This window comes from Ranitomeya imitator, chromosome 3 (assembly GCF_032444005.1).
Source record: "Ranitomeya imitator isolate aRanImi1 chromosome 3, aRanImi1.pri, whole genome shotgun sequence".
Lineage (NCBI taxonomy): Eukaryota > Metazoa > Chordata > Amphibia > Anura > Dendrobatidae > Ranitomeya > Ranitomeya imitator.
The window spans coordinates 560,247,752-560,274,694 of NC_091284.1; the positions used below are offsets into that span (position 1 = coordinate 560,247,752).

General features: G+C 40.6%; 1 protein-coding gene across 1 annotated transcript in view; it reads right to left on the reverse strand.

The window, feature by feature from the left end:
* The window catches only part of MYO16 (myosin XVI), a 701,007-nt gene that overhangs the window by 542,188 nt on the left and 131,876 nt on the right, over positions 1–26,943 (reverse strand). Inside the window, exons 6-9 of the mRNA XM_069757932.1 lie at positions 25,747–25,871; positions 19,742–19,867; positions 17,295–17,370; positions 12,744–12,894 (exon numbers count right to left, since the gene is read on the reverse strand). Coding sequence (XP_069614033.1) covers positions 12,744–12,894; positions 17,295–17,370; positions 19,742–19,867; positions 25,747–25,871 — 478 coding nt within the window. The remainder of the gene's footprint in view (positions 1–12,743; positions 12,895–17,294; positions 17,371–19,741; positions 19,868–25,746; positions 25,872–26,943) is intronic.

Genomic DNA, 26,943 nt, shown 5'->3' on the forward strand with positions numbered 1-26,943 from the left:
CCAGCTCTCAGCAACTTAACAATTATGTCAGCTCCTGCACTGCTGGCACAAAGCAGCTAGGTCAGAATACAGGTGAAGAGCTTCTGTTCACTGTGTGTGAACGAGGCCCAGAGCGCTGCGGTTCTCTGGAACCTCTCCGTCGCGGTAGCCCCGTGACACAAAGGTGCACTATAACATTCTAGGAAGCTGAGAGGGGCCATTTTTACTTTCAGTCGGGTGCTAAGAGATTAAGTGCACGTAAGCGGCACTATTATTGTGTGATTGCAGAAAGAAGCACTATTACTTTGTGTGACACAAAACTATTGCTTGACAACATCTATTTGGCAATATTCTTTTCAGTAGCCCTGTCTGTCTGAACTTTTTGAGGATAATTATAGAAATGACACAGTTTTGAAGTATTGAGGTCAATGTCCAACACAGAAAGTGTAGTGATGGGGCAAATGTAGCAGCATGTGCAGGCCCCAAATTGAGGGTATTTACAGGATAGGGAGTTTGCCTATGTTGGAAATAGGTGGGAATGGCGCTGGACATGTCAAAAGTAAAATGCGTTGGTGTTGTAAACCGTGTAAACATGTCATAAAAAATAAACAACTCTAATCAGAAAGAATGTGAACTGTTAGTCAATACATATGAATGAACTGTAATATTTTACTGACTGCAAGAAATGATATCAATCACAATATTGTCACTGTATCGTGATTTCAGTTTGGTTGAGCATTTCATTCACTATGTAGTAGTAAGGATACAGTGGTATTCTCGGTCTCTGCACAATATTGGACTGCAGTGTCACCTACTTCCAGCATATGACAGTAGAGTTCCAGTCCTCTTCCTCTCTGAAGAGGGAATAGGCACATTCAAATTCTTAGAGGAACACTGCAAGACTTATAAGCTTCTTCATATTGGCAAACCAGGCTAGACTTGTCTCACTCCCCAAGGAGAAAATAACCCCCTGGAACTTAGAAAAGTTGCAAATTTTGGGGACTTCTCGGGGCTGCACAAAAATGTTGTGACTTTTGCATTTTTACTTCAGTTTCTACCAGCTCTTCTATAATGGTTAGAGCTGGGGCAGGACAGGGGTATGGCAGGGATGTGACACCGCAGCTCATCTAATTCATGATGAGATGGGGTGCATGTTTCTTATGTCAGAACTCTTACTCCAGGTAGAGAGTGGAGTAAGATTTGTGGTGTGGTGCACAAAGGCTCACACTGCTTGTCAGACACTCCTGATTCATTAAGAGGTGTGTAATGAATCTGACTCCTGACAGTCCCCTTTTCAAGACCAGCAAGAAAATTGCTGGTCTTGATGAATGGAGGCCATTGTGTCTTCTGTAAGGTGTGGTAATATTTTATAATTACTATGTAGTGGTAATAATAGTGTAATGGTACTATTTCAGCTTTGTACATCGGTAATTTTGGAATTATTGATCTTTGTAGGTTGTGCTTTCTTATAATGTGATTTAGGAGTTAGGCAATATTTAGCTCTGGTGTAGCAGTAACAGTGTTAACGGAGAGCTATACATGTTCTTAAATTCATATCAGTGAAAGGTTGGCGCATATGGGGAGAAATATTCATTGGGACATAAACCCCTAAACTTTTGGGACAATAGCAATGCCCCTGTTAGAAAGGAAATGCCGAAATACAGTTCCTTTATGACAAATATGCAGTGGGAGCAAATGTGGTGTAGTTAGATGATTACATAAATGTGTTTACATTTTTTTTCTTATATTTACAGATAAAAATGAAATATTTTTTCTTTTGAAATTTTTTTTTAAGAAATGTGCTTTTTACTCACTTGAAAATGCCATCACCCCCATTTAGATTTTAATCTTCCAAGAGCTTTTGAACCAGGAACATAAAAAATCCATTAATATGTCTTAACTGACCAAATGATAAATAATTATGGGGCGCACATGCCACCTCCAGTGCCACCATTTACCCTTATACTAAAAGGTTAAGTGCTCATTATATTCTCAGGCAATTTACTTCTCCCACTTGAATATTAATTCTCAGTAGATGAATCGTAAGTATTTTCTATATTTTGGTTCCATAAAATGAAATCAGTTTTTTAGAGATCACAGAATATCTTTGTGTTGTTATCAACATTTCTTATCTAACTAAAATAAAAACACATTTTACATTTCTTGTAACTTTCACATTGCATTTTATATTATAAAAACAAAGGATTGTACCCCTCAATAGATCCCCACAGAATTTTAACAAAATACTGATATTATTAATAGCTTTTTACATCTGCGTTGTTGAATCTCTTTTTAATGTCCCGAATAATGAAGCATAGTGTGCTATCTGGTCTGATAAAATAGGCTCATTACCGTTAATGTAGTGATGGTTCACGATGAATTCCATCTATTGTCATCGGCTTTCAATCCATATATTGTACCTAACAAATACATCAACAAACCAATGTATCATATTTGATTAATGTACAATTGGCCAGGACTTAACTGTTTGACCCCCAAGAAATCATGAAAATGGAGTTCCTATATCTCCTCTTGTACGAATGGAATGGATCAGTAGTGAGCAAGCATGACCACCACTTCTCACTGTCTATGGTGACGCATTACCAATCATGTAGACTCACTGAGGTGAATGAAGTATTGCATATGTACTTCCATTCTATTTACAGGTCCAAGTGGCTGGACTCCTAATAATCATACATTTACTGTATTACAGGAGATGGGGTGAATTGATTTTGAGGACCCCGGTCTGTCAGTCAGGTCAGTATTTTGTGACTGTTGGACAGGAACCCTGAGGATCACCTCTTATTTGATGGCATGAGTGTCTCCTCTTGTGATTAGCCAGGCTGCCACAACATCATATGTGCATCACGCCATAATTATGATGTCGCACTAGCCCATCTAATCAAAAGAGAATCGATTATCCCATATCTACTTATTACAGATTCTGTTGATAGGACACAAATGTTGTATGTTGGATACCTGGTATGGCACCTAACAAAACCAGGCTCATATTTCTGCTGAGTTCTACATGCATCTGAGAGAAACAAGGTATAGTATGGGCTCGCAAATATTTTTAGTTACTTTAGAGTATTAAAGCTAAATACAATTCAGATTGAGTATTAGGCTAAGGTCATACAAGAGTATCAAAAACCCGATTTTCATCTGGAAAGTGGTAATTTTTTTCTTGCTCTTCATCCATATGCAATCCGTAGCTTCTACTCAGTAGCTATTAATCATTTACAGGACCATTTACAGTTTCCTATGCTACAGAATTGTAACATAACCGTAAAAATAGGATGCCATACTATGGCTCCGTGCGGCATCCAATTTTTTTTCTCCCACCCATCTGATTTTGGAGTGGAATCGCTGCATGTTTCTATTGCTTTCACATAATGTACAATAACAAATTGTATTGTGGTACCGTGTTAGCCAGAAAAATCGATGTGAATATTTTTCTGCCCAATGATCACAGAAGTATTCTAGGAGTGATACCTTTATTGCCTTTTATACCTTTTATACCAACAAAGGTATCACTCCTAGAATACTTTTGTCATCATTGGGCAGAAAAATATTCATATTGTTTTCATATAAAAATTCTGTCATTACAATGAATAACATTGGTCTGAGCACTATACGATAAAAAAATCAGATAGCATTCATCCGACTAATACTGTGGTGTAATAAGGCTGTGTGCATGAGTATAATAATGTTATTTGCTTGCACAGAAATACACCCACCATATAATGCAGATAAATAATATTGGGTGCAGGTGACAATTTCAGCTTTCATACAGCTCATAATCTGCTCAAATACGACATATAAATTAGAGATCTCCAATGGAAAAGGAAAATGGGTTCTTTGCCTTTGATAAGCGTCATCCTCATTTGTTAGTGTCAGACACTATTTGAACAATCCTAACATACATATGCAGCCATGAATTTAGCACATAGTTGTTCTCAAATAAAGCAAAATCTAGGAGCGAAATGGAACACAGGGCTCTGCCACACAGGCATTAGCGTGCCCAGCGTCTGTAGTCAATGAGGCGTGATATTCCGCAGCATCTCGGCTCCTGGAGTGTCTCAAGCTGAGGCATGTTGAAGAATTTCGCATTTCCATTTAACTATTTAATGCAATGTGCCAGAAATCAAGTATCTGGATATTGTTCAACACCAGCTATGTAAATGACATGGCCTGTGCTAAGGAAGGCAGCAGGGATACTAATAATTTTTTAGAAAAGAGGCCACTCTTGTCACATAAGGGCACATCAGAGTTTGGACAATTTAATCGTTATTATGACACAAGAAAACTGCACTTTCCTCTTAATGGTGTCAGAACAGGAGGTCCACACAGTTTTATAACATTGCTTTGCTTTTATCTAAAAACAAAAAGATAATAATTACAGTAAAGTCTTTCCTAGAAATTACATCCATTAGCATCTTTAAAAGAGTTTTTATGTGCCATGCTTGTATAGCTTTGCCTTCTCCAATGTCCTCCATGACAACTTTAATAAGGGAAAAATACAACTACTTTTTGAGGTATAGACATTATTTATATTTACATAATGTACTGTGCAAAAGTTTTAAGCAGATGTAGAAAAAATGTTACGAAGCGAGAATGCTTTAAAAAATAGAATTGTTAATAGTTTATTTGCATCAGTTGACTTAATGCAAATTGATTTTAAAAAAAGTGAAATCTAAATCAAATCGATATTTGGTGTGACCACCTTTAGGCTATGCTCACCCATTGCGTTTTTGCTGTGCTTTTTGTTCTGCAGTAAAATCTGCTCTCTTGGCAGTAAGAAATTTGCTGCAAAAAAGCAGGTTTTGCTTGTTTTTTGTTGCATTAATTGTGCGCATTTTTGCTGCGTTTTTGTCATGCTACTTTTGTCTCTTGTGCATGCTAATAAAGTTTAGCGCCAAAAAAATAATTCTGATTCTACTTCATCAGGTTTTGACACAAAAAAATGCAGCAAATCCTGATGAATGCGTTTTTTCAGCGTTTTTTTAACACTCATTAATTTCAATGGGTGAAAAATGCTGACAAAAACGCTGTAAAAAACGCTGAAAGAAGTGACATGCTCTATTCTGAAAAGCGTCAGGTTTTGTACAAAATAATGAAGACTAAAAAACAGCCATGCGAGTAAGATTTCTGAAATCTCATAGACATAGCTGGTACTGCAAAAACGCTGCTAAAATTAGCATAAAAACACTGAAAAAAGTGCACCAAAAATGCATACGTGTGAAGCTACCCATATTCAGCCTTCAAAACAGCATCAAAGCATCACTTCTTTTCTTCTAAGTACACTTGTACAAAGTAAACAATTCTATAAGATTATATTCAGGTGCATGAGTAACAAATTGTACCAAACAGTTGATAATCGTCAGGGTCATCATTTCATATATAGGTTAAAACATCTGTGCAGAAGGCTTAAAATTGGGTGAGATTGTGGAAGACATTTTTATGCCAAAGGTCATAAACCATAGCAAGACTGGGCACAACAACAAGTCACAAGGTAGTTATAGTGTATCGGAAAGGTTCCTCCCAGGTAAAGATTTCAATGCTGACTGGAGTTTCAAGATGCGTTGCTAATAGTGTTGAGCGATACCGTCCGATACTTGAAAGTATCGGTATCGGATAGTATCGGCCGATACCCGAAAAATATCGGATATCGCCGATACCGATATCCGATACCAATACAAGTCAATGGGACATCAAGTATCGGAAGGTATTCTCATGGTTCCCAGGGTCTGAAGGAGAGGAAACTCTCCTTCAGGCCCTGGGATCCATAGGGAGGTGTAAAATAAAGAATAAAGATAAAAAATATTGATATATTTACCTCTCCGGCGGCCCCTGAACTCAGCGCGGGTAACCGGCAGGCTTCGTTGTTCAAAATCAGCGCTTTTAGGACCTGAGAAACACGTCCCGGCTTCTGATTGGTCGCGGGCCGCCCATGTGACCGCCACGCGACCAATCACAAGCCGCGACGTCACCGCAAGCTATTAGCGCGCTCATTTTTGAAAAATGAGCGCGTTAATGACTTTCAAAGACGTAGCGGCTTGTGATTGGTCGCGGCCACGCGACCAATCACAAGCCGCTATGTCTTTCAAAGCCATTAACGCGCTCATTTTTAAAAATGAGCGCGTCAATAGCTTGCGGTGACGTCGCGGCTTGTGATTGGTCGCGGCCACGCGACCAATCACAAGCCGCTATGTCTTTCAAAGCCATTAACGCGCTCATTTTTAAAAATGAGCGCGTCAATAGCTTGCGGTGACGTCGCGGCTTGTGATTGCTCGCGGCCGCGACCAATCACAACCCGCTACGTCTTTGAAAGCCATTAACGCGCTCATTTTTAAAAATGAGCGCGTTAATAGCTTGCGGTGATGTCGCGGCTTGTGATTGGTCGCGTGGCCGCGACCAATCACAAGCCGCTACGTCTTTGAAAGTCATTAGCGCGCTCATTTTTCAAAAATGAGCGCGCTAATAGCTTGCGGTGACGTCGCGGCTTGTGATTGGTCGCGTGGCCGTGACCAATCACAAGCCGCTACGTCTTTGAAAGTCATTAACGCGCTCATTTTTCAAAAATGAGCGCGTTAATAGCTTGCGGTGACGTCGCGGCTTGTGATTGGTCGCGTGGCCGCGACCAATCACAAGCCGCTACGTCTTTGAAAGTCATTAACGCGCTCATTTTTCAAAAATGAGCGCGCTAATAGCTTGCGGTGACGTCGCGGCTTGTGATTGGTCGCGTGGCCGCGACCAATCACAAGCCGCTACGTCTTTGAAAGTCATTAACGCGCTCATTTTTCAAAAATGAGCGCGCTAATAGCTTGCGGTGACGTCGCGGCTTGTGATTGGTCGCGTGGCGGTCACATGGGCGGCCCGCGACCAATCAGAAGCCGGGACGTGTTTCTCAGGTCCTAAAAGCGCTGATTTTGAACAACGAAGCCTGCCGGTTACCCGCGGACTCACCAGGGGCCGCCGGAGAGGTAAATATATCAATATTTTTTATTTTAATTCTTTATTTTACACATCTCTATGTATCCGATACCGATACCCGATACCACAAAAGTATCGGATCTCGGTATCGGAATTCCGATACCGCAAGTATCGGCCGATACCCGATACTTGCGGTATCGGAATGCTCAACACTAGTTGCTAAAGCTCTTTTGAAGATGCACAAGAAAATGGCCAATATTAAGTATTGTAAACGTAGTGGTCGACCAAGGAAACTTGATACAGCAGAAGAAAAACACATCAATCTTACTCTACATTGAAATCATAAGATGTCTAGCCGTGCCATTAGCACAGAACTGGGAAAACAAAGGATGGCACGGTCTTTAGGAGCACTGAGGTAAAAAGGTAAAATAGTTAAAATTAAAAGACACAAACCTTTATTAAAGGGACTCTGTCACCTGAATTTGGCGGGACTGGTTTTGGGTCATATGGGTGGAGTTTTCGGGTGTTTGATTCACTCTTTCCTTACCAGCTGGCTGCATGCTGGCTGCAATATTGGACTGAAGTTCATTCTCTGTTCTCCATAGTACACGCCTGCGCAAAGCAATCTTGCCTTGTGCAGGCGTGTACTATAGAGGACAGAGAATGAACTTCAATCCAATATTGCAGCCAGCATGCAGCCAGCGGGTAAGGAAAGGGTGAATCAAACACCCGAAAACTCCGCCCATATGACCCAAAACCAGTCCCGCCAAATTCAGGTGACAGGTTCCCTTTAAAAATATATTGCACTCCACAACGCGTTTCAACAGTGGCACGCTATCAAAACGCATTGTGAAGTGCAATATATTTTTTTAATAAAGGTTTATGTCTTTTAATTTTAACTATTTTACCTTTTTGCCTCAGTGCTCTTAAAGACCGTGCCATCCTTTGTTTTCCCATTTCATATCCTTCTTTCAGAGTACGTGGCAGGAGCAGCTCCAGGCGCAGCAAATTTGCTTTTCCTCGGCCAAAGGACCTGCGGCCACGTGACTCCAGCAATGCCTCCCCGCGGTCACGTGGTCTTACCCAGTGACAACAGGAGGAAGAGTCAGTCAGCATGGAGTTTTGTGTCCCTCACCTCTGCGTGTTCAAGGTTATGCAGGGGTGCATAACCCCAAGAGGCTAGTGGCCCTTTGGCTTTCCCTTGCCGATAAAGTCTTTTTAACCAACAGGTTCTTCTCATATGCGATCTCTGTTTCTCTTTTTTTGCACATTAGCATAGTACTGTCAGCAACTAATGAGATCCAGCCATATCCATCTTCTGTTCAGAGAAGTCTGCCAGACATGGTCTTCATGGAAGAACAGTGGCCAAAAAGCATACCTTTCACATGGAAACATGAAGCTGGGTTGCAGAAATATGACAGCAGGTGCTCTGAATTGGTACGTAAAAATTTAAAATGTTTTTCTGTAACAGAAAGCTGTTTGCCACCAAAGGGATGAAGCAGTACAATAATGAATGTCTCCAGGCAACAATGAAACATTATGGAGTGAAGCTTTGGGGTAGCATTTCAGCAAATGTGATTGGAGATTTGGTCTTGCTTAATTATATCTTCAATGCTAAGAAATACAGGCAGATACTTATCCATCATGCAATAGCATCAGGGAAGCATCTGGTTGGCTCCAAATACATTCTGTACTAGGACAATCACCACAAACCTACATCCAATAACATTAAAAACGGATATTCAGAGTAAAGAACAACAAAGAAATCTGTAAATTATTTTATGGTCTCTAAAGGTCCATGATCTCAACCTCCTGAAGACTATTTGGATTACATGAAGAGACAGAAAGATTGGCATAAGATCTGTGGTGAGTTCTCCAAGATGTTTGGAACAATCTGCCTTCTTTCATAAACTGTGTGCTAGTGTACCTAAAAGAATTAAGGTTATTTTTAAAGCAAAGGATCATCACACCAAATCATGATTTCATCTAGATTTCTCTTTTGTTCATTTGCTTTGTATTTTGTTAATTGATAAAAATAAACTAGTACTGCTATTTTTTAAGGCATTCTTACTTTGCAGCATTTTTTTCACACCTGCATAGTACTTCATACAGTTAGGTTCTTCTAGCCCATTGATTTCTATGCCACAGTTAGCTGCTCAACTCTCCCTCCCTCTCAGCTCCTGACTGAGCTGCGGTCATTAGTCATTCAAGATCACAACCCACAGTGGCATTTTCCAGAGCAGTTCTTCTAATCACTGCTCACATAAGCCCTGTACTTGTAGAATGGCAAATATCGAGCAATATAACTAGTATAGACTTCAGAGCAAACACTAATAGCTTATTAATGTATCACAGTAATATAAGCTCCACAGTAAAGCAAAGCTGCTAAATGGAAGGAGTTCCTGCTGACAGCAACAAGAGGTTAGGAGACGGGAGAGTTGTTGCTGCTCAAGACGCAATAACTCTTTAATGTATCTTGCACACATCACAGCCTTAAACTTGGCATGGTCTTATAAATGGTTATGCATAAAATAAAACATAAAATAATGATTTGTACAAGTTTGTGAACCCTTTGAGGCAGCGTCGGACTGGAGCACCTTGGGCCCACCAGAGAAAATCATTCTTGGGGCCCACTATGTAGCTACATAGAAATACATTCAAGACCATCAATTGTGCAGTAAAACACACTAATATCAGGGCATAATATAAGGTAGTACATGTCTTAATTATGTAGCAGGGGTTGGGGCAGCCCCCTCATAGAATATAATGTAGCCTCCCACAGAATATAATGCAGCCCCCCATAGAATATAATGCAGATCCCTCATAGAATATAATGTAGCCTCCCTCATGGAATATAATGCAGCCCCCTACTAGGGTATAATACAGCACCCCACAAAATATAATGCAACCCCCTCATAAGGTATAATGCAGCTCCCTCATATGGCATAATGCAGCCCCTCCACAGAAAATAATGTAGCACCTCAGAGTATAATGCAACCCCCCATAGAATATACTGTAGCCCCCTCATAGGGCATAATGCAGCTCCCCTCATAGAGTATGATGTAGCCACCTGAGAGAATAATGCAGCCCCCACATATAATATAATGCAGGCCCTCCACAGAATATAATATAGCCCCCTCAGATACTACAGCAAGAAAACGGAGTATAAAAATCCCCAAAAACATAGTAGAAAAAATAATTTTATTAGCACAAAAATACATAACAAAAACGTATGACCAATTAAAATTATGCACCAAAACAGGTGGTAAATAAAACTCTAGGTATACTGGTGTACATGGGGAACACTACATGTATCCGGGGGTAAGTATGCTGCTAGCAATGCGGCTATTACATAATCATATCATAGTGAGGTAATTCCTGCAAAAGTCCCTAGATGTCAGAGATAATATCTCATGAGGAACATGCTGGATAGATCAATAAGTGAATAATAGCCTATGCGTGCTTACCCATGGTATAACCGGACAGCTCACCCACTGTGCACCAGGAGCCCCTTGACGCACGTTTCGCCGCCAAGCTTTTTCAAAAGAGGTCATATACTACATGTATGCTTCATGATTCCTTGTTTAATGTAGCCCCCTCAGAGTATAATGTCAACCCCTCATAAGGCAGCCCCCCATAGAATATACTGTAGCCCCTCATAAGGCATAATGCAGCTCCCCTCATATAATATGATGTAGCCCCCTCAGAGAATAATGCAGCCCCCACAGAAATATAATGTAGCCCCCTCATAGGGTATAATGCAGCCCCCCTGAAAGGGTATAATGCAGCCCCCTCCACCATCATCATTTTTCTCTCCCTCCACCATTATACTCATTACCACCTCCATCATTGCCTCCTTCCCCACCACCATTGTCCTTTCCACACTAACATCTTTGTCCTTTACACCACAACCATCATTACTTTCTTCCCCACCATCATCATTGCCCCCACCATCATCATCATTGCCCCACCACCATCATCATCATTACTTCCCCCCACACACACACAGCTGCACACATGGAGGCAGAGATGCACAAACGCAGGCACACACACACACACAGCCCCCACTCACCTCTCCGCACGTTCCCAGCAGCCACAGCACATCCCGGCAACTTTCTGTCTGAAACAGCCGTGCTGAATGATGACGTCATCCAGCCGCACTGATTCAGACAGGAAGTGCCGGGCAGGAAGGAGGATGGCGTGGATCCCTGCAGCTCCGCTCTGGACCCAAGCTGCAGGGATTGCAATCAAGGATCGCCGCCCTTTAGGTGCCCACCTCTGGGGCCCCCCATTCAGCAGCAGCGGCGGGCAGTGTTAGCCTCAGCCTGTGGCTAACGCTACCCGCCATTAAAGTGAAATGGTATTCACGCCTCTCCACACCCATGGGAGCGTGGGGAAGTGTGAATATTCATTTCTCTTTAGCAGCAGGGACAGGCTCCTGTCCAACTGCTGCTCTCTGGAACCAGAAGGGCCCTCCTTGACTCGGGGCCCCATAGCAGCTGGGTGTGCCACTATTAGCGACACTCCACTGGCTGGGGGCCCCTGGAGCAGTGGGGGCCCTAGGCAGCTGCTGGTCAATATGCCAGCAGGTGTCAGTGCCTGGGCCCACCGGAGAATCCTCCGATTCTCCGGTGGGCCAGTCCGACCCTGCTTTCAGGCAGCGGAACTTTCCCATTATGTAATAGCACTTTCATCATGGTTCAGAAATCGTTTTAGGTTATCTTGAACGCACAGCAAATTTGACACTAGTGTACAGATTTTCATTGATCTGAGAACAGTGAAAAACATTCCAAAACATTTTATGCTATTTTTTCATTGCTGCTTTTCAGATATGTCTTATTCTTATTGTGATAATAAAGGACTAGACAGGGTTAGATGGAGTAGGTTCTGCCTTTAAATCTATGTACTGTATAACCAAATGTAGAATTAAGTTTTTGTCAGTTGAAAACATGTTATCACTTTTACATAGGATAAGTGATGACCTATTCATAGGTGAAGGTCTGGCCACTGAGAATCACACCAATCTGTAAAATGTATGCCACTGGCAGCGCCACAACATCATATCATAGGAGAATCACGGCATTATTCGTTGGAGCAGTATTTTTCTTTACTTTCTAAAACTTTTACAAATCATTATTTGTTTTACTTATTATTTGCCAGTTCCATCACTGGTACTAAGGAGTAGTTTTTCACAGGCTTATTTTTAACCCTATTTTCGTATACCACCAGTTGCAACACTGTTATACCATAGTAGAATCACTGCATGCTTACTATTTGGAAAAGTATTCCTTCTCACTCTATCATTATTCCCATATGCAGTTAATTTGTTCCCTTACACCAAAAAACCTGGGCTTAAATTAAATCTGACAGCTAGTTTTGCTATGTAATCCAATCAGCGCGTCGAGGCACATAAACCCTGATTCCAGTTATGTATCCCTTAGTTTACTGGGTGCAGCAGTTATGATATTGTCACAGTTTTCTATGCTTCAGTTCCAGCAGTGCTCAGTTGTTGATCTGTGTATAACCTCACCCACAACACGGTCTTCTGTGTACATTGAATACTGACAGTGAGCTGCTAATGAGTGGTGGGGGCGTGGTTGGACTAGGACACACAAGACTTGTCTTGTAGTGATATCTCCTTTTGATAAAATATTGATTGCATTGAAACACCAAAACACAGCCCAATAAGTGACCCATCACTGTAAGGAGGGTCTCTCCTCCTACGTTATGGTGCTTTCAGATTAGGTAGCAAAAGCCTTGTGACAAATTCCCTTTAAACATTTCACTAGGATGCCACATTTATCATAGTCTTTGTCACTACCGCAACTTACAGCTTATTGGCAGCCAGAGGAAGATCATGTAAGATCTCTTCATACTGATCATCCTGGAACACTGGGAAAAAGGAGGGATTTTTATTTTTCTCTTCTGAGAGATCTTCAGCTTTTAGCAGCATGTCCTGTATGAATTCAGTTGCAGCTATGTCTGTGAAGAGATATTAAACATACATGCAGTTATAAGCACATGTGTATCATACAAGCAAAACTGCTTGACTGCTTATTGTATAGAGCCATGAAGAAGCAATTTGCAGCAAAGGTGCATGAAAATGTTGTTTGCTTTTACATGTAATTTATGCTTTGGCTTTTGTGCTAGGATAGTGGTGCAACTTTCTCTTCATCACTATTTCCACAAACAAATGTATTCTTAGATAAAGGCTGCAATTAAATCACAATTGGCAACTTTTATTTTCTCCTTTAGAAGGTCTTCTCATGTTTTGAAATGATCCCTTAGCCATAAGGGGTGGTTACAAATGGAGTAGTGGTCGATTATGCATATTGCTGCTCCATTCATTTTTAATGGGACTAATAGTCGATCACACTCGACTGGTCTTCAACACTCCCAATAAAGCTAATGGAATGACAGAACCATTATCAACCACCACTCCATTTAAATAGGGCTCCCTAGAGGTCTTCAAGATTGGTGACAGTCCCAGAGGTCATACCGAATGCGATCGGGAAGTTATTCCCTATTCCATGGATAAGGGGGAACTTACATACTTGAAAATACCCTTTCCATAATCCTGACTGCAAATCATAAAATATTGAGACATAGCAGTAACATATTTTCTTTAGTAAAAGTGAAAGGTTCTCTTAGAGAGTAAAGCAAGTTTAAAAGAGAGTCGTTCTGATACCTTTGGCTTATCAAACCAAACATAGAGCTGGGAACGACTTTTGTTGAAAGAGTAATAATAACTGCGATAACAAACTTTTGTCATGTACTCAAATAAGTGCGCCAGTGCCCCATTTGGCCCCAAGCAGAAAAACCACCCCAGTGCTTATCCCTTGCAGATGAGTGACTGCTCAACACTGAAATCTCCTATGCTGCAGCAATCAATCAACAATAAAGAGGGAGACATAGGGCTGAGTTAGGCCTCTTTCACATGTCAGTGTCTCCGGTACGTGTACTGACAGTTTTCTCACTGGGTCTATGCACATGTCTCCGTGTTTTCACGGACCGTGTGTCCGTGTTGAAAACACGGAGACATGTCCGTTTTTTGCCGGCAGCACGGTCCGCAAAGCGTCCCGCACACATGCACACGGAGAACAGTGTGCACTCTCCTCCGTGTGCACGTACCACCCTCAGGAGAGACAGCGCTGTCCCCCCTGCGTGTGGTGCTGAAGCTGGAATTCATTCAGCACCCAAAGCAGGGGACAGCGCTTACTGTAGCGCTGTCTCCTGCACGGTCCGTGTGGTCCTCAGTCGGCACACGGGCGGCAGATGGCTGCTGCACGTGTGCCACACTGATGTGCTATGTGGACACACGGACACGGATAATTCCGGTACCGATTTCTCCAGTACTGGAATTATCTGGACGTGTGAAAGAGGCCTTAGCTGATGCACGCCAGAATACACGCCTCACTTTGGACCAACCATGAGGCACTTGTGATCTCATTTACATACACAATCTATGTTTGTTTTTATAGCAATTATAATTTTGCCAGCAGTTTCTCAGGTATGTTGCAGCATGAAAGTCCGCTCCCTAACACTGTGATTGGTTTAAGAGGTTTAAATCATATGTAACCGAGTCTTTATCTACCTCTGATTCATCCATATACTATAAATGTCTAGGTGGTTCACTTTGTACTCTGTAGACCTTCTGAAACATCAATGAGTAGTAGGGCATCTGCACAACATCCTGCAGCTGCAGGCACGAGATGCCGATTGTCAGACATAGCCAAACATCTCATAGAGAAGACAGGAATGTATTATTACAGCACACAAGCTCTGTGGCAGATGAAAAAGAAGCCCTATCAGCACTTCCTCCTCCAGACCCAACTGTAAAGGGATCACTGGATCTAGGGATGGAGCAGGAGCTGCTGGTTCCTAGGAGACACAGTCAACTTTGCTACATAGTCAGGAGGCTACAATCCTCCTGTAACTAGGGCTAATAATACAGTGCCTTGCGAAAGTATTCGGCTCCCTGGAACTTTTCAACCTTTTCCCACATATCATGCTTCAAACATAAAGATACCAAATGTAACTTTTTGGTGAAGAATCAACAACAAGTGGAACACAATTGTGAAGTTGAATGAAATTTATTGGTTATTTAAAATTTTTGTGGAAATTCAAAAACTGAAAAGTGGGGCATGCAAAATTATTAGGCCCCTTTAACTTAATACTTAGTTGCGCCATCTTTTGCTGCGATTACAGCTGCAAATCGCTTGGGGTATGTCTCTATCAGTATTGTACATTGAGAGACTAAAATTCTTGCCAATTCTTCCTTGGCAAACAGCTCGAGCTCAGTGAGGTTTGATGGAGATCGTTTATGAACAGCAGTTTTCAGCCTTTTCCACAGGTTCTCGATTGGATTAAGGTCTGGACTTTTACTTGGCCATTCTAACACCTGGATACATTTATTTGTGAACCATTCCATTGTAGATTTTGCTTTATGTTTGGGATCATTGTCTTGTTGGAAGACAAATCTCCGTCCCATTCTCAGGTTTTTTGCAGACTCCAACAGGTTTTCCTCAAGAATGGTCCTGTATTTGGCTCCATCCATCTTCCCATCAATTTTAACCATCTTCCCTGTCCCTGCTGAAGAAAATCAGGCCCAAACCATGATGCTGCCACCACCATGTTTGACAGTGGGGATGGTGTGTTCAGGGTGATGAGCTGTGTTGCCTTTACACCATCATATCGTTTGGAATTGTTGCCAAAAGTTTGATTTTGTTTTCATCTGACAAGAGCACCTTCTTCCACATGTTTGGTGCGTCTCTCAGGTGGCTTGTTGCAAACTTTAAACTACACTTTTTATGGATATCTTTGAGAAATGGCTTTCTTCTTGCCACTCTTCCATAAAGGCCAGATTTGTGCAGTGTACGACTGATTGTTGTCCTATGGACAAACTGTCCCACCTCAGCTGTAGATCTCTGCAGTTCATCCAGAGTGATCATGGGCCTCTTGGCTGCATCTCTGATCAGTCTTCTCCTTGCTTGAGATGAAAGTTTAGAGGGACGGCCGGGTCTTGGAAGATTTGCAGTGGTATGATACGCCTTCCATTTCAACATGATCGCTTGCATAGTGCTCCTTGGGATGTTTAAAGATTTAAAAATCATTTTGAATCCAAATCTGGCTTTAAACTTCTCCACAACAGTATCACGGACCTGCCTGTTGTGTTCATTGGTCTTCATGATGCTCTCTGTGCTTCAAACAGAGACTATCACAGAGCAGATGCATTTATACGGAGACTTGATTACACACAGGTTTATCATCATTAGGCATTTAGGACAACATTGGATCATTCAGAGATCCACAATGAACTTCTGGAGTGAGTTTGCTGCACTGAAAGTAAAAGGGCCGAATAATATTGCACGATCCACTTTTCAACCAATAAGTTTTGTTCAACTTCACAATTGTGATCCACTTGTTGTTGATTCTTCCCCAAAAATTTACATTTGGTATCTTTATGTTTGAAGCATGATATGTGGGAAAAGGTTGAAAAGTTCCAGGGGGCCAAATACTTTCGCAAGGCACTGTACCAACCCCACTTACGGGGAAATCAAGTAAAAGAAAAAGTATTTAAATGTTCAAATGCCCCTGAAAGAACTATTATGACACCATATAGGGGGCACAAAGTGTGAAATAAATGAAAAATTAACAAATAGAAAGCTGGAAAAATATAAATAATTAAAAAGCTGCTGCCAATCCAAATCACTATTATTAGCCTTTCCCATGTGGAAAAAATGTGTCCAATATATAAAAATAATTGTTACAGAAAAGGGGAACACATTTCAAAATGTATTTCAGTGTTCCTTTGTGGACATTGCAGAGGTGGGTCACTTTCTATTCTTAGTACAGCTTTACTCACAAACTGATCAACACTTCTCTCCATATAATGGCTGCTCGTGGAGGAACATGTGGCCATCACCCTCTTTCAATAGAAAGGCAGTTTTCCCACTTGGGCAGTTTTAGAATTTAAGCAATCTGATTGACAGGTCTGTTCACATATTCCTCCATTAACAGGCATTATAAAAACAGAAATGCAGGTCAGTGTGGCCAGCCTTTTTTGAAAAATGTAAAAAACAGTCACATATTTTCTTTTTTTCCCACATATATCAACAAAAAAACTAAAAAAGAAACTGAAAATAATATAAAAATTATATCCTATGTATCATAAAAAAAGCAAAAATGATTTGAATATCCAAACAAGAAAAAATATAAAATTATTTATTATGTTATCCAAAAAATCAGAATAAATAAATGAGGTGAACATAGAAGAGTCTGAATTTCTAGAAAAGTTGTAAAGAAGAAAATAGAAAAGCTGCACTTATTAGTAGATGTCACAATATTTTTAAAAAGTGGAAGTCATCTTCAATAGCACTAACCTGAAGGCTTATCTCCATTACAGTTGAGAATGTTTGGATTTGCTTGATGAACTAGCAGGATTTTCACAATATTTGTCTGAATAAATACATAAAATGGCATAATTCAGTGTCTTTAAAAATTCATTCAAACACTTTGGACCCAATACATTATTGCATTTGTGCCTTTTTTTGTTTGGATTTTGGTGTTTGTCACCTGTTTTTCATGTGGGCTTTATTCTTTTTTTAGTTTGTGCATTTTTTAAAGTCTATTTTTCATGAGTTTGCTGTTTTTATGTTTTTTAAAGTGGGTTCGATTTGGGTTTTTGCTTGATTCATCAATTGTGATTTTTTTTTGTACGGTTAAATTTTTTACACAAATTTTGCTACCTTAGAGCAGAGCAGATAACTTTTTGCTGTAAAAAAAATGTAAAATTGGTTAAAAGGCTTGTTCACTACTAGAGCAAACCCCTTCTAGATCTAAATGTTTTTCCCCACACTTATACTATTTTGAACAGCTGACATGTGCTTCTAACAGCCACAAGTGAAATCACAATCCACCCGCAGCTGTTAACTAGTTAAATGCCGCTGTCAAACACTGACAGCGGCATTTAACACGCGCTTCTGGCAAGCGCTCCGGAAATCCTGCCCATCAGTGACCCCAACACATGATCCTAGTTCACCAATAGGTTGGCATGACAACCACAGGTCTCCAGCAGATCTCTATGATTGTCACTGCCGGATTGCTATAAGTGCCACCCAGTGGTCAGCCCTCATAGCAAGTCAGCAATTCTGCAACATACAGGCGATCTGATCATCGCCTCTGTAGCTTAGGCAATCTGGAGACTATTGAAGCATGCCAAAAGTAAAAAACAGTTTTTAAAAATATTAAAAAAATAAAAAAATATAAAAGTTCAAATCAGACGCTTTTTGGCCCTTTCAAAATAAAACAATAAAAAAATCAAACATACACATATTTGCTATTGTTGCATTCAGAATTGCCCAATCTATCAAAATAAAAAAAATAATTACCCTGTTCGCTAAACAGCATAATGAGAAAAAAAGTCAAAACGTCAGAATTACTTTTTTGGGTCGCTACAACATTGTATTAAAATGCAATAATGGCCGATCAAAAGATCGTATCTGCACCAATATAGTATCATTAAAAACATCAGCTTGGCATGCAAAAAAATGAGCCCTCACTCAACCCAAGAAGATGAAAAATGGAGATGCTACGGGTATCAGAAAATGACAATTTTTTTTTTAACAAACTTTGGAATTTTGTTTTCACCACTTAAATAAAAACAATCTAGACATGTTTGGTGTCTATGAATTCGTAATGACCTGGAGAATCATAAAGGAAGGTCAGTTTTAGCATTTAATGAACATGGTAAAAAAACAACTGTGGGATTGCACTTTTTTTGTAATTTCACAGCACTAGGAATTTTCTTCCCGTTTTTAAGATACAAGACACGGTAAAACCAATGGTGTCGTTCAAAAGTACAACTCGTCCCGCAAAAAACAAGCCCTCATATGGCCATTTTGACCAAAAACTAAAAAAGTTATGGCTCTGTGAAAAGGGGAGCCAAAAAATGAAAATGCAAAACCAAAAATACCTCTAGTCATTCAGAGGTTAAAGAAAAAGTAAGAGCATTTTTCATTTTTGTGCAAAATACATGAAACATGCATAGTTTTGAAGAACTTGACAAAAAATGGCAATAAACTCCACAAGACAAAAAAAGTAACTGAAAAAAATGCAAATGATGAGTCGGACCCTTTGACTTTAAGGCTTTTTTTCTAAGCAATACTACAAATGAAGTAATGTATCTTCTACAGAACAAAAAACTAACTTTGTTATGTTCACACCATTAACTATTGTCTATTTTCTATTTTTTATTTTATTGGGCATTTTAATTACATTTCAATGCCCAGAGATTGATTTATCAATATGCAAAACCAATACAAGGATGGTTAATATCATGTAGGTTTGGCACCACTTTTTCCAAGAATTTCAGTCACCCATGGGTATCTTTTTTTTGGGTTATAGGCCTTATGTCGTTCATTCTTCTGTCTCCGAATTTTGACATCTACGACACAGAGATGGTTGCTAGAAATTACCAAAAGAGAGGTCTGTTCAAAATGTCACACTCTATTTGATAAAGTGACAATATACTGGGGACTGCTTTGTATTATGAGAGGAGAGTGACCGTTTATTACATGAATGTACTTGATGGAAATATAGAAAACAATGAAGACAATAAGATTCTGTTTGGATGCTACTACATGGACTTAACTATGTGGTTTTCCTGAGAGAAGGTAATTAAACTGTTACTACAGGGCTGTTAGATTGATATAGTTTTCAACTTTGCTTTCCTTGTTTACGGCAACATATAGGACAAAAAACACTACATTTTCGAATTTGTCATATAAATATATGGTAGAATTCCAGTTAGGAATGATTTTCATATTACCTGTCCATATTTTGCAGCTAAATGGAGTGGAGTCCAGTATAGGTTATCTATAACATCTGGGTCTGCATTGTGCTCTAGTAACTGACTAGTCACTTCCTTAAAACCGCAGGCTGAGGAGATGTGAAGCTGTGGATAAAATACGTTACAAAAATTATAAACTCATCATAGTTAGTAAGTAAGGCCGAAAAAAGACATTTGTCCATCCAGTTCAGCCTATATTCCATCATAATAAATCCCCAGATCTACGTCCTTCTACAGAACCTAATAATTGTATGATACAATATTGTTCTGCTCCAGGAAAACATCCAGGCCTCTCTTGAACCCCTCGACTATAGTAACATAGTTATTATAAAAAAGGATAGTTTATTATAAAAAAAAGTATCATAAAAAAGGAAATAATCCAGTGCCTATGGAATTGCTATACTAGTGCCAATCTCATCTCTAAACGATACATTTACGATTATATCAAGCAAACCTGAAGGTTCACTTTACTTATATGTTGGAGTTCACTTTTTCCTGGGTCTTCTAACTTAATTGGACATTCCATATATAACACTACCACTAGAGTCATAGCCATTAGAGGTGAGAGGATCTTTTGAAATTTGTCTTCGACGACTTTGTCAAATTTTCCCCAAAAATTTGAGTTGCCGCTAAAATTTAAAGGAATTCCAATACTGGAAAACTTGTAATTGCTCATAAAATACATATGGGTAGAGAAGGGTGAGTCAGACAGAGACATTGAGAGAGAGTATCTCGCTGACCAAAAGGGCTTACACTTTATAGGTGAGATAAAGAGAGAGAGGACCCAGCTGAGCATAAGAGCTTACACTCTACAGGAGAGAAAGGACCCCACTGATCACAAGAGCTTACAATCTACAGGAGAGGGAGGACCCAGCTGACCATAAGAGCTTACACTTTACTGGTGAGAGAGAGTGGACCCTGCTGGACCAAAGAGTTTACACTTTACAGGAGACAGAGGACCCTGATGATCATAAGAGCTTACACTCCACAGGAGAGAGAGAGGACCCCACTGACCATAAGAGCTTACACGCCACAGGAGAAAAAGACTTATCCAGTAACTCTGAATGAATACTGCACAAAATGTGCTCCACTAGGAACCGCTGATCTGTGATGGCGCAGGTACTAACCACCACTGTACAAGGTATGATAATCCACTAGATGTCATAGCTGCAAAGCATTATGGAAAAGCCTGTGCAGTAACGTATAATGATGTTTACCTGCTCTCTGATGCTTCAGCAGTGTAAGAAATGATGCTGGGCAAGTTTTTGTTTTGTGAACCGAGAGTCGAAATTCAAAATGTTCCAATTTGTGTGAAACCACGAATTTCATAAATTCACCTCAGACTGGATACTTCACGAACTGATCTGCTCATATCTAATAGCATAATCTTTTTCCCATTGGGCAATGTTTCATTTTACTGATTTAGGCTTTTATTTAAGTACCCAGGTCAAATAAATATAATCCAGTGGTGCACCCTCGTACCTTGAACGCATTCCTTACCTATCACTAACAGCCACATTTACATAAAAACTGCATGATCTCAAAAAGTAGCAAGTGAAGTGAAAACTTGTTTATTAGAGTTGAACAAAAGTATTTGCAGGATCCTGATCCAGCAGCAAGGCCAGTAGTCCTTGGCCACTAGGCAAGAACCCGTGCAGTTCTTGACATCTCTCTTGATTGGTTGTCCCTGCGCTATCATTACGTTGTGGTGCGATGCACACACAACTCTGTGGTGACCTATTAATCAAAATACGTAGCATAAGAATGTTTGGTACTCCAGATAATGATGCAAAGTAATTTATTTCATGCAGTAACAACTCTGTTGCAAAAAAAAAACGTTTTGGCCACAAACAGCCTTCTTCAGAACAGAGAGTGGCAAGGAGTGTGAATGGCTGGAGTCACACAGTATAAGATCAAATAGGACAAATGGATGTAGAAACAGTGCAGGAGAATGGCATCATGGTGCATAGGAGCTTCTCTTTTTTGCAACAGAGTTGTTAATGCATGAAATAAATTATTTTGCATCATTATCTGGAGTGCCAAATTTCTTGTACTATATATCTTGGAGTGGATTCCTATTTGAGCACCCATAATATGTGGGTGTGCTGCATATGCTTCTTTCATATTAATTAAAATAGTCACTGGTAGTGTTGAGCGATACCGTCCGATACTTGAAAGTATCGGTATCGGATAGTATCGGCCGATACCCGAAAAATATCGGATATCGCCGATACCGATATCCGATACCAATACAAGTCAATGGGACATCAAGTATCGGAAGGTATTCTCATGGTTCCCAGGGTCTGAAGGAGAGGAAACTCTCCTTCAGGCCCTGGGATCCATAGGGATGTGTAAAATAAAGAATTAAAATAAAAAATATTGATATATTTACCTCTCCGGCGGCCCCTGAACTCAGCGCGGGTAACCGGCAGGCTTCTTTGTTCAAAATCAGCGCTTTTAGGACCTGAGAATCACGTCCCGGCTTCTGATTGGTCGCGGGCCGCCCATGTGACCGCCACGCGACCAATCACAAGCCGCGACGTCACTGCAAGCTATTAGCGCGCCCATTTTTGAAAAATGAGCGCGTTAATGACTTTCAAAGACGTAGCGGCTTGTGATTGGTCGCGGCCACGCGACCAATCACAAGCCGCGACGTCACCGCAAGCTATTAACGCGCTCATTTTTAAAAATGAGCGCGTTAATAGCTTGCGGTGACGTCGCGGCTTGTGATTGGTCGCGGCCACGCGACCAATCACAACCCGCTACGTCTTTGAAAGCCATTAACGCGCTCATTTTTAAAAATGAGCGCGTTAATAGCTTGCGGTGACGTCGTGGCTTGTGATTGGTCGCGGCCACGCGACCAATCACAACCCGCTACGTCTTTGAAAGCCATTAACGCGCTCATTTTTAAAAATGAGCGCGTTAATAGCTTGCGGTGACGTCGCGGCTTGTGATTGGTCGCGTGGCCGCGACCAATCACAAGCCGCTACGTCTTTGAAAGTCATTAACGCGCTCATTTTTCAAAAATGGGCGCGCTAATAGCTTGCGGTGATGTCGCGGCTTGTGATTGGTCGCGTGGCCGCGACCAATCACAAGCCGCTACGTCTTTGAAAGTCATTAACGCGCTCATTTTTCAAAAATGAGCGCGCTAATAGCTTGCGGTGACGTCGCGGCTTGTGATTGGTCGCGTGGCGGTCAAATGGGCGGCCCGCGACCAATCAGAAGCCGGGACGTGATTCTCAGGTCCTAAAAGCGCTGATTTTGAACAACGAAGCCTGCCGGTTACCCGCGCTGAGTCCAGGGGCCGCCGGAGAGGTAAATATATCAATATTTTTTATTTTAATTCTTTATTTTACACATCTCTATGTATCCGATACCGATACCCGATACCACAAAAGTATCGGATCTCGGTATCGGAATTCCGATACCGCAAGTATCGGCCGATACCCGATACTTGCGGTATCGGAATGCTCAACACTAGTCACTGGAGATGCCACAGGTAGTATGAGGTCAGTCGTGTTCTTTTCTGGCGGCCATGGATTATTCACATAAACACATGGCCAATGGACCAGAGTCCAGCATACTTTTTCACTCAACTCTAGTGTTTATAAACTACCTTATAACTTACACTATTATGTGTGAGAAGAAGTAGCCATGGAATTCATAGAACCTAAGGTATGCTTGGTGGCAAATATGTAGTTAAAGTTGCCTTGTAACAGCTGTGGATATGTATAAATGCCAGAATGCCTGTATGGACACATGGAAACCATATATCCATATACAGTATTTTATTGATATGCTATAACATTTGGGTTATACTTTCTCTTTAGCTTATCTGCCAAATATAATTCTATAAATCCATACACTGACCATCTACAACACAACATATACTAAAATAAAATTAGAGCTAAATGAGGCTAAACATTAATGCATTTGTCACAGAATGCAATATTGAGTTTACTGATTATTGTAAGTATTGTGGAATATGTTGGTGCTATATAAATAAAAAGTAATATTATTACTATATGCATTTTTCGTAATTACCTCGTGGTGGAAATCGCTATCAAATAGCTGTTGGCCAAACAAGCAGCTGACAGCTATCTCTCTAGTCCTTCTCCCCCCATTTACATGTACACTTGCTTGCATGCGTTCTGAAGAGTGATAGAAAAGTAAGGGTCCAGTTACATGGACCTATCAGCAGACATTTAATATCCTGTTTACAGAGGCAAACAGTGGTTAACGATGCTCACTGAGTGATTTGTAGTAGATCGCGCTCTGTACCCATAGGCTACCATGTTTCTTGGCAGTGAGAGTCCTGTTTACACAGGATGATGCACAGGATGAGGACATTGTTTGCACACAGGTTAGAAGAATCATTTTTATGTGTTTTAATGTCTTTGAGGAAAGCACGAGAACATCTTTTCAAGATGAGGTCAAGATAGGGAACATAATTAAATAGAAGGCTCAGGATGGGGGCCGTTATTATAGGATGGATCCCTGGACAGAGGACATTAATACAAGATGGGGCATATTACTACAGGAAGGGACCAGAAGTGGAGACATTAGTAAATAAAGAGGCCAGGATGGGGAATATTAGTAAAGCATGTAGTACATTATTCTAAAATGGGGCCAAGGATGAAAGACATTAATATGGGACGGAGGACATTACTTCAGGAAGGGACTAGAATAGCAGAAAGGATTTGGGACATTATTACAGGATAGGGAAAATCATTGCAATATCGGGGACATTTTTACAGAATGGGGTCCAGAATGAGGGACATTATTATAGAAAAGTTGCCAGGACATGGGACATAATTACAGGATGGGAGAAAGGATCTGGGTTATGATTACATGATTGGGACATTATTACAAAACAAGGGACATTACTACAGGATGGAGGACATTATAACAGTATGGATGACATTATTACAGGATATGGGAACATTAGGAAATTATTACAGGGGCCCACAGATCTTACCTTAATTTGGCACCGGTGCCCATAGGACTCTAGATACAACACTGACTGCCGATAACTCTTATGGCAGTTTGAAGGGACAACTGATGGATTAAGTATTTAAAATACAAAATGCCAGATCCTCTGTTGGGAAGATCTGGGGAAGGCCCCATGAACTTTGATGGTATGCCAATATTGGCAAGTTCAGACCACTTTATTCTGATGTGTGTGGGAGTTTTTCAGGCAATATTATCTTCCACAAGTCAGTTATCATTTATTATTGCTCAATGGGCGCTGATAACTAGCACTCAATAGCTACAAGTGTGAGCCAGAAGAGGAGATAGAAGTCCTGATAGATACGATTCTACAGACAGATGGAACGCAGTCCTCAGTCACTACCCAGAGTTTCTGGAAAACTGACACTACATGTTTCCTCATTATTAATTGCTATGATTCCTCAGGGACCCAGCAGCAATGACAAACATGCTCCAACATGGCAGAAAGGGTCCTATTTAGCTGACAATGCACAATAGTCAGGGTAAAATTTGCAAGCCACCATTATATATATGAAGAATGTAATGTAGCGTATGATCATGAGCAAATAAAATGTATGACCATTGCAGAAAGCAAAGAGAGGAATGGCAATATTGCATGTTAAATATAGTACATTTCTTTCATCTCTATTTCATCCACAGTCTGCACAGAAAGAACAGATGCTTTTCCTCCACATGGTAGTTGGTTAAAATACCAGTAACAGCTGCCCCAGCTCTCTGCTGACAAGCAGCTCTGTAGGTAGAAACACATCTACATGTAGAAGAGAAAATATTACATTGCATCTCACAGCTCAGTGAAATCACACAGGTCATTTCTTCTTCCAGTGACAACTTTACAGCAAAATAATGAGTGGAAGCTGAATTATTTCAGGCATTTGCCATAATAAGTATTACAATGCCTGGGAGAACCCATTTGATGATTATTAAGCTCCAGAATGAAATCTTCATTTACACCAATTACATATAGAAACACTCACAAGCGTAACCCCATCGTCATTTTTCTCATTAACGCTTCCACCGGCTGCTAGCAGCTGCTTTACATCAGATAACATCACAGCTGCTCTCTGGGTTCTTATCTGTTGTAGGGAGCCACGGTCAACACCTGCATGGGGGAGCAAGAAAATATGACTGTGAAGAAGAGGATGGGCATAATCCAGCTCTAATAAGTGTCACAAGAACGGGTATACTTATACCGAAGCATCAATGAACTGAGTATACCAATACTGAGGTATCGGAAGCATTTAGTATACTTATATTGAAGTATCAGAAGAATTAAGAATACTTATACGATAGTATCAGAATACCTAAGTATACTTATACTGAAACACCAGAAGAACTGAGTATACTTATACTGAAGTATCAGAAGAAAGGATTATACTTATACTGAAGTATCAGAAGAACTAAGTATGCTTATAATGAAGCATCAGTAAAGCTAAGGCTGGTTTCACACTTGCGTTTCAAAACGCATGCGTTTTTTTAAAAAAAACGCATGGTGAAAAAACTCATGTAAACGCGTGCAAACGCTGCGTTTTTTTGACGCATGCGTTTTTGCATGTGGTGAAAAAAACACGGCGTTTTGACGCGTTTACATGCGTTTTTTCATGCGTTTGCCTTTTTTTAAACGCATGTAGATAAATGTGTGACAGCTGACAATCATCAAAATAAAGTAAAAAACCCACTATAAACAGAAAGAGCTAGGGTTAGGGTTAGGGGTAGGGTTAGGGGTAGGGATCCTAACCCTAACCCTATCCCTAACCCTAACCCTAAAGGGATCCTAACCCTACCCCTAACCCTAACCCTAACCCTACCCCTAACCCTAACCCTACCCTTAAAGGGATTAAGGTTAGGGTTAGGGGTAGGGTTAGGGGTAGGTTTAGGGTTAGGGGTAGGGTTAGGGGTAGGCGTAGGGCTAGGGGTAGGATCCCTTTATCAATTTTATGGTGTTGGGTGGTTTATCAGTGTGTTGTTTTTTTTTTAAACGCATGCGTTTTTAACGCATGCCAACGCATGTGGTTAAAAACGCATGCGTTTACATAGAGGGCAACGCATTTTTTCCCCGCAAAAAAACGCATGCTTTTTTTGCGGCAAAAAAAACGCCGCCAAAAATACTACATGTTGCATTTCTGCAACACAACACATGCAGAAAAAAAACGCATGCGTTGCAAAAACGCGTC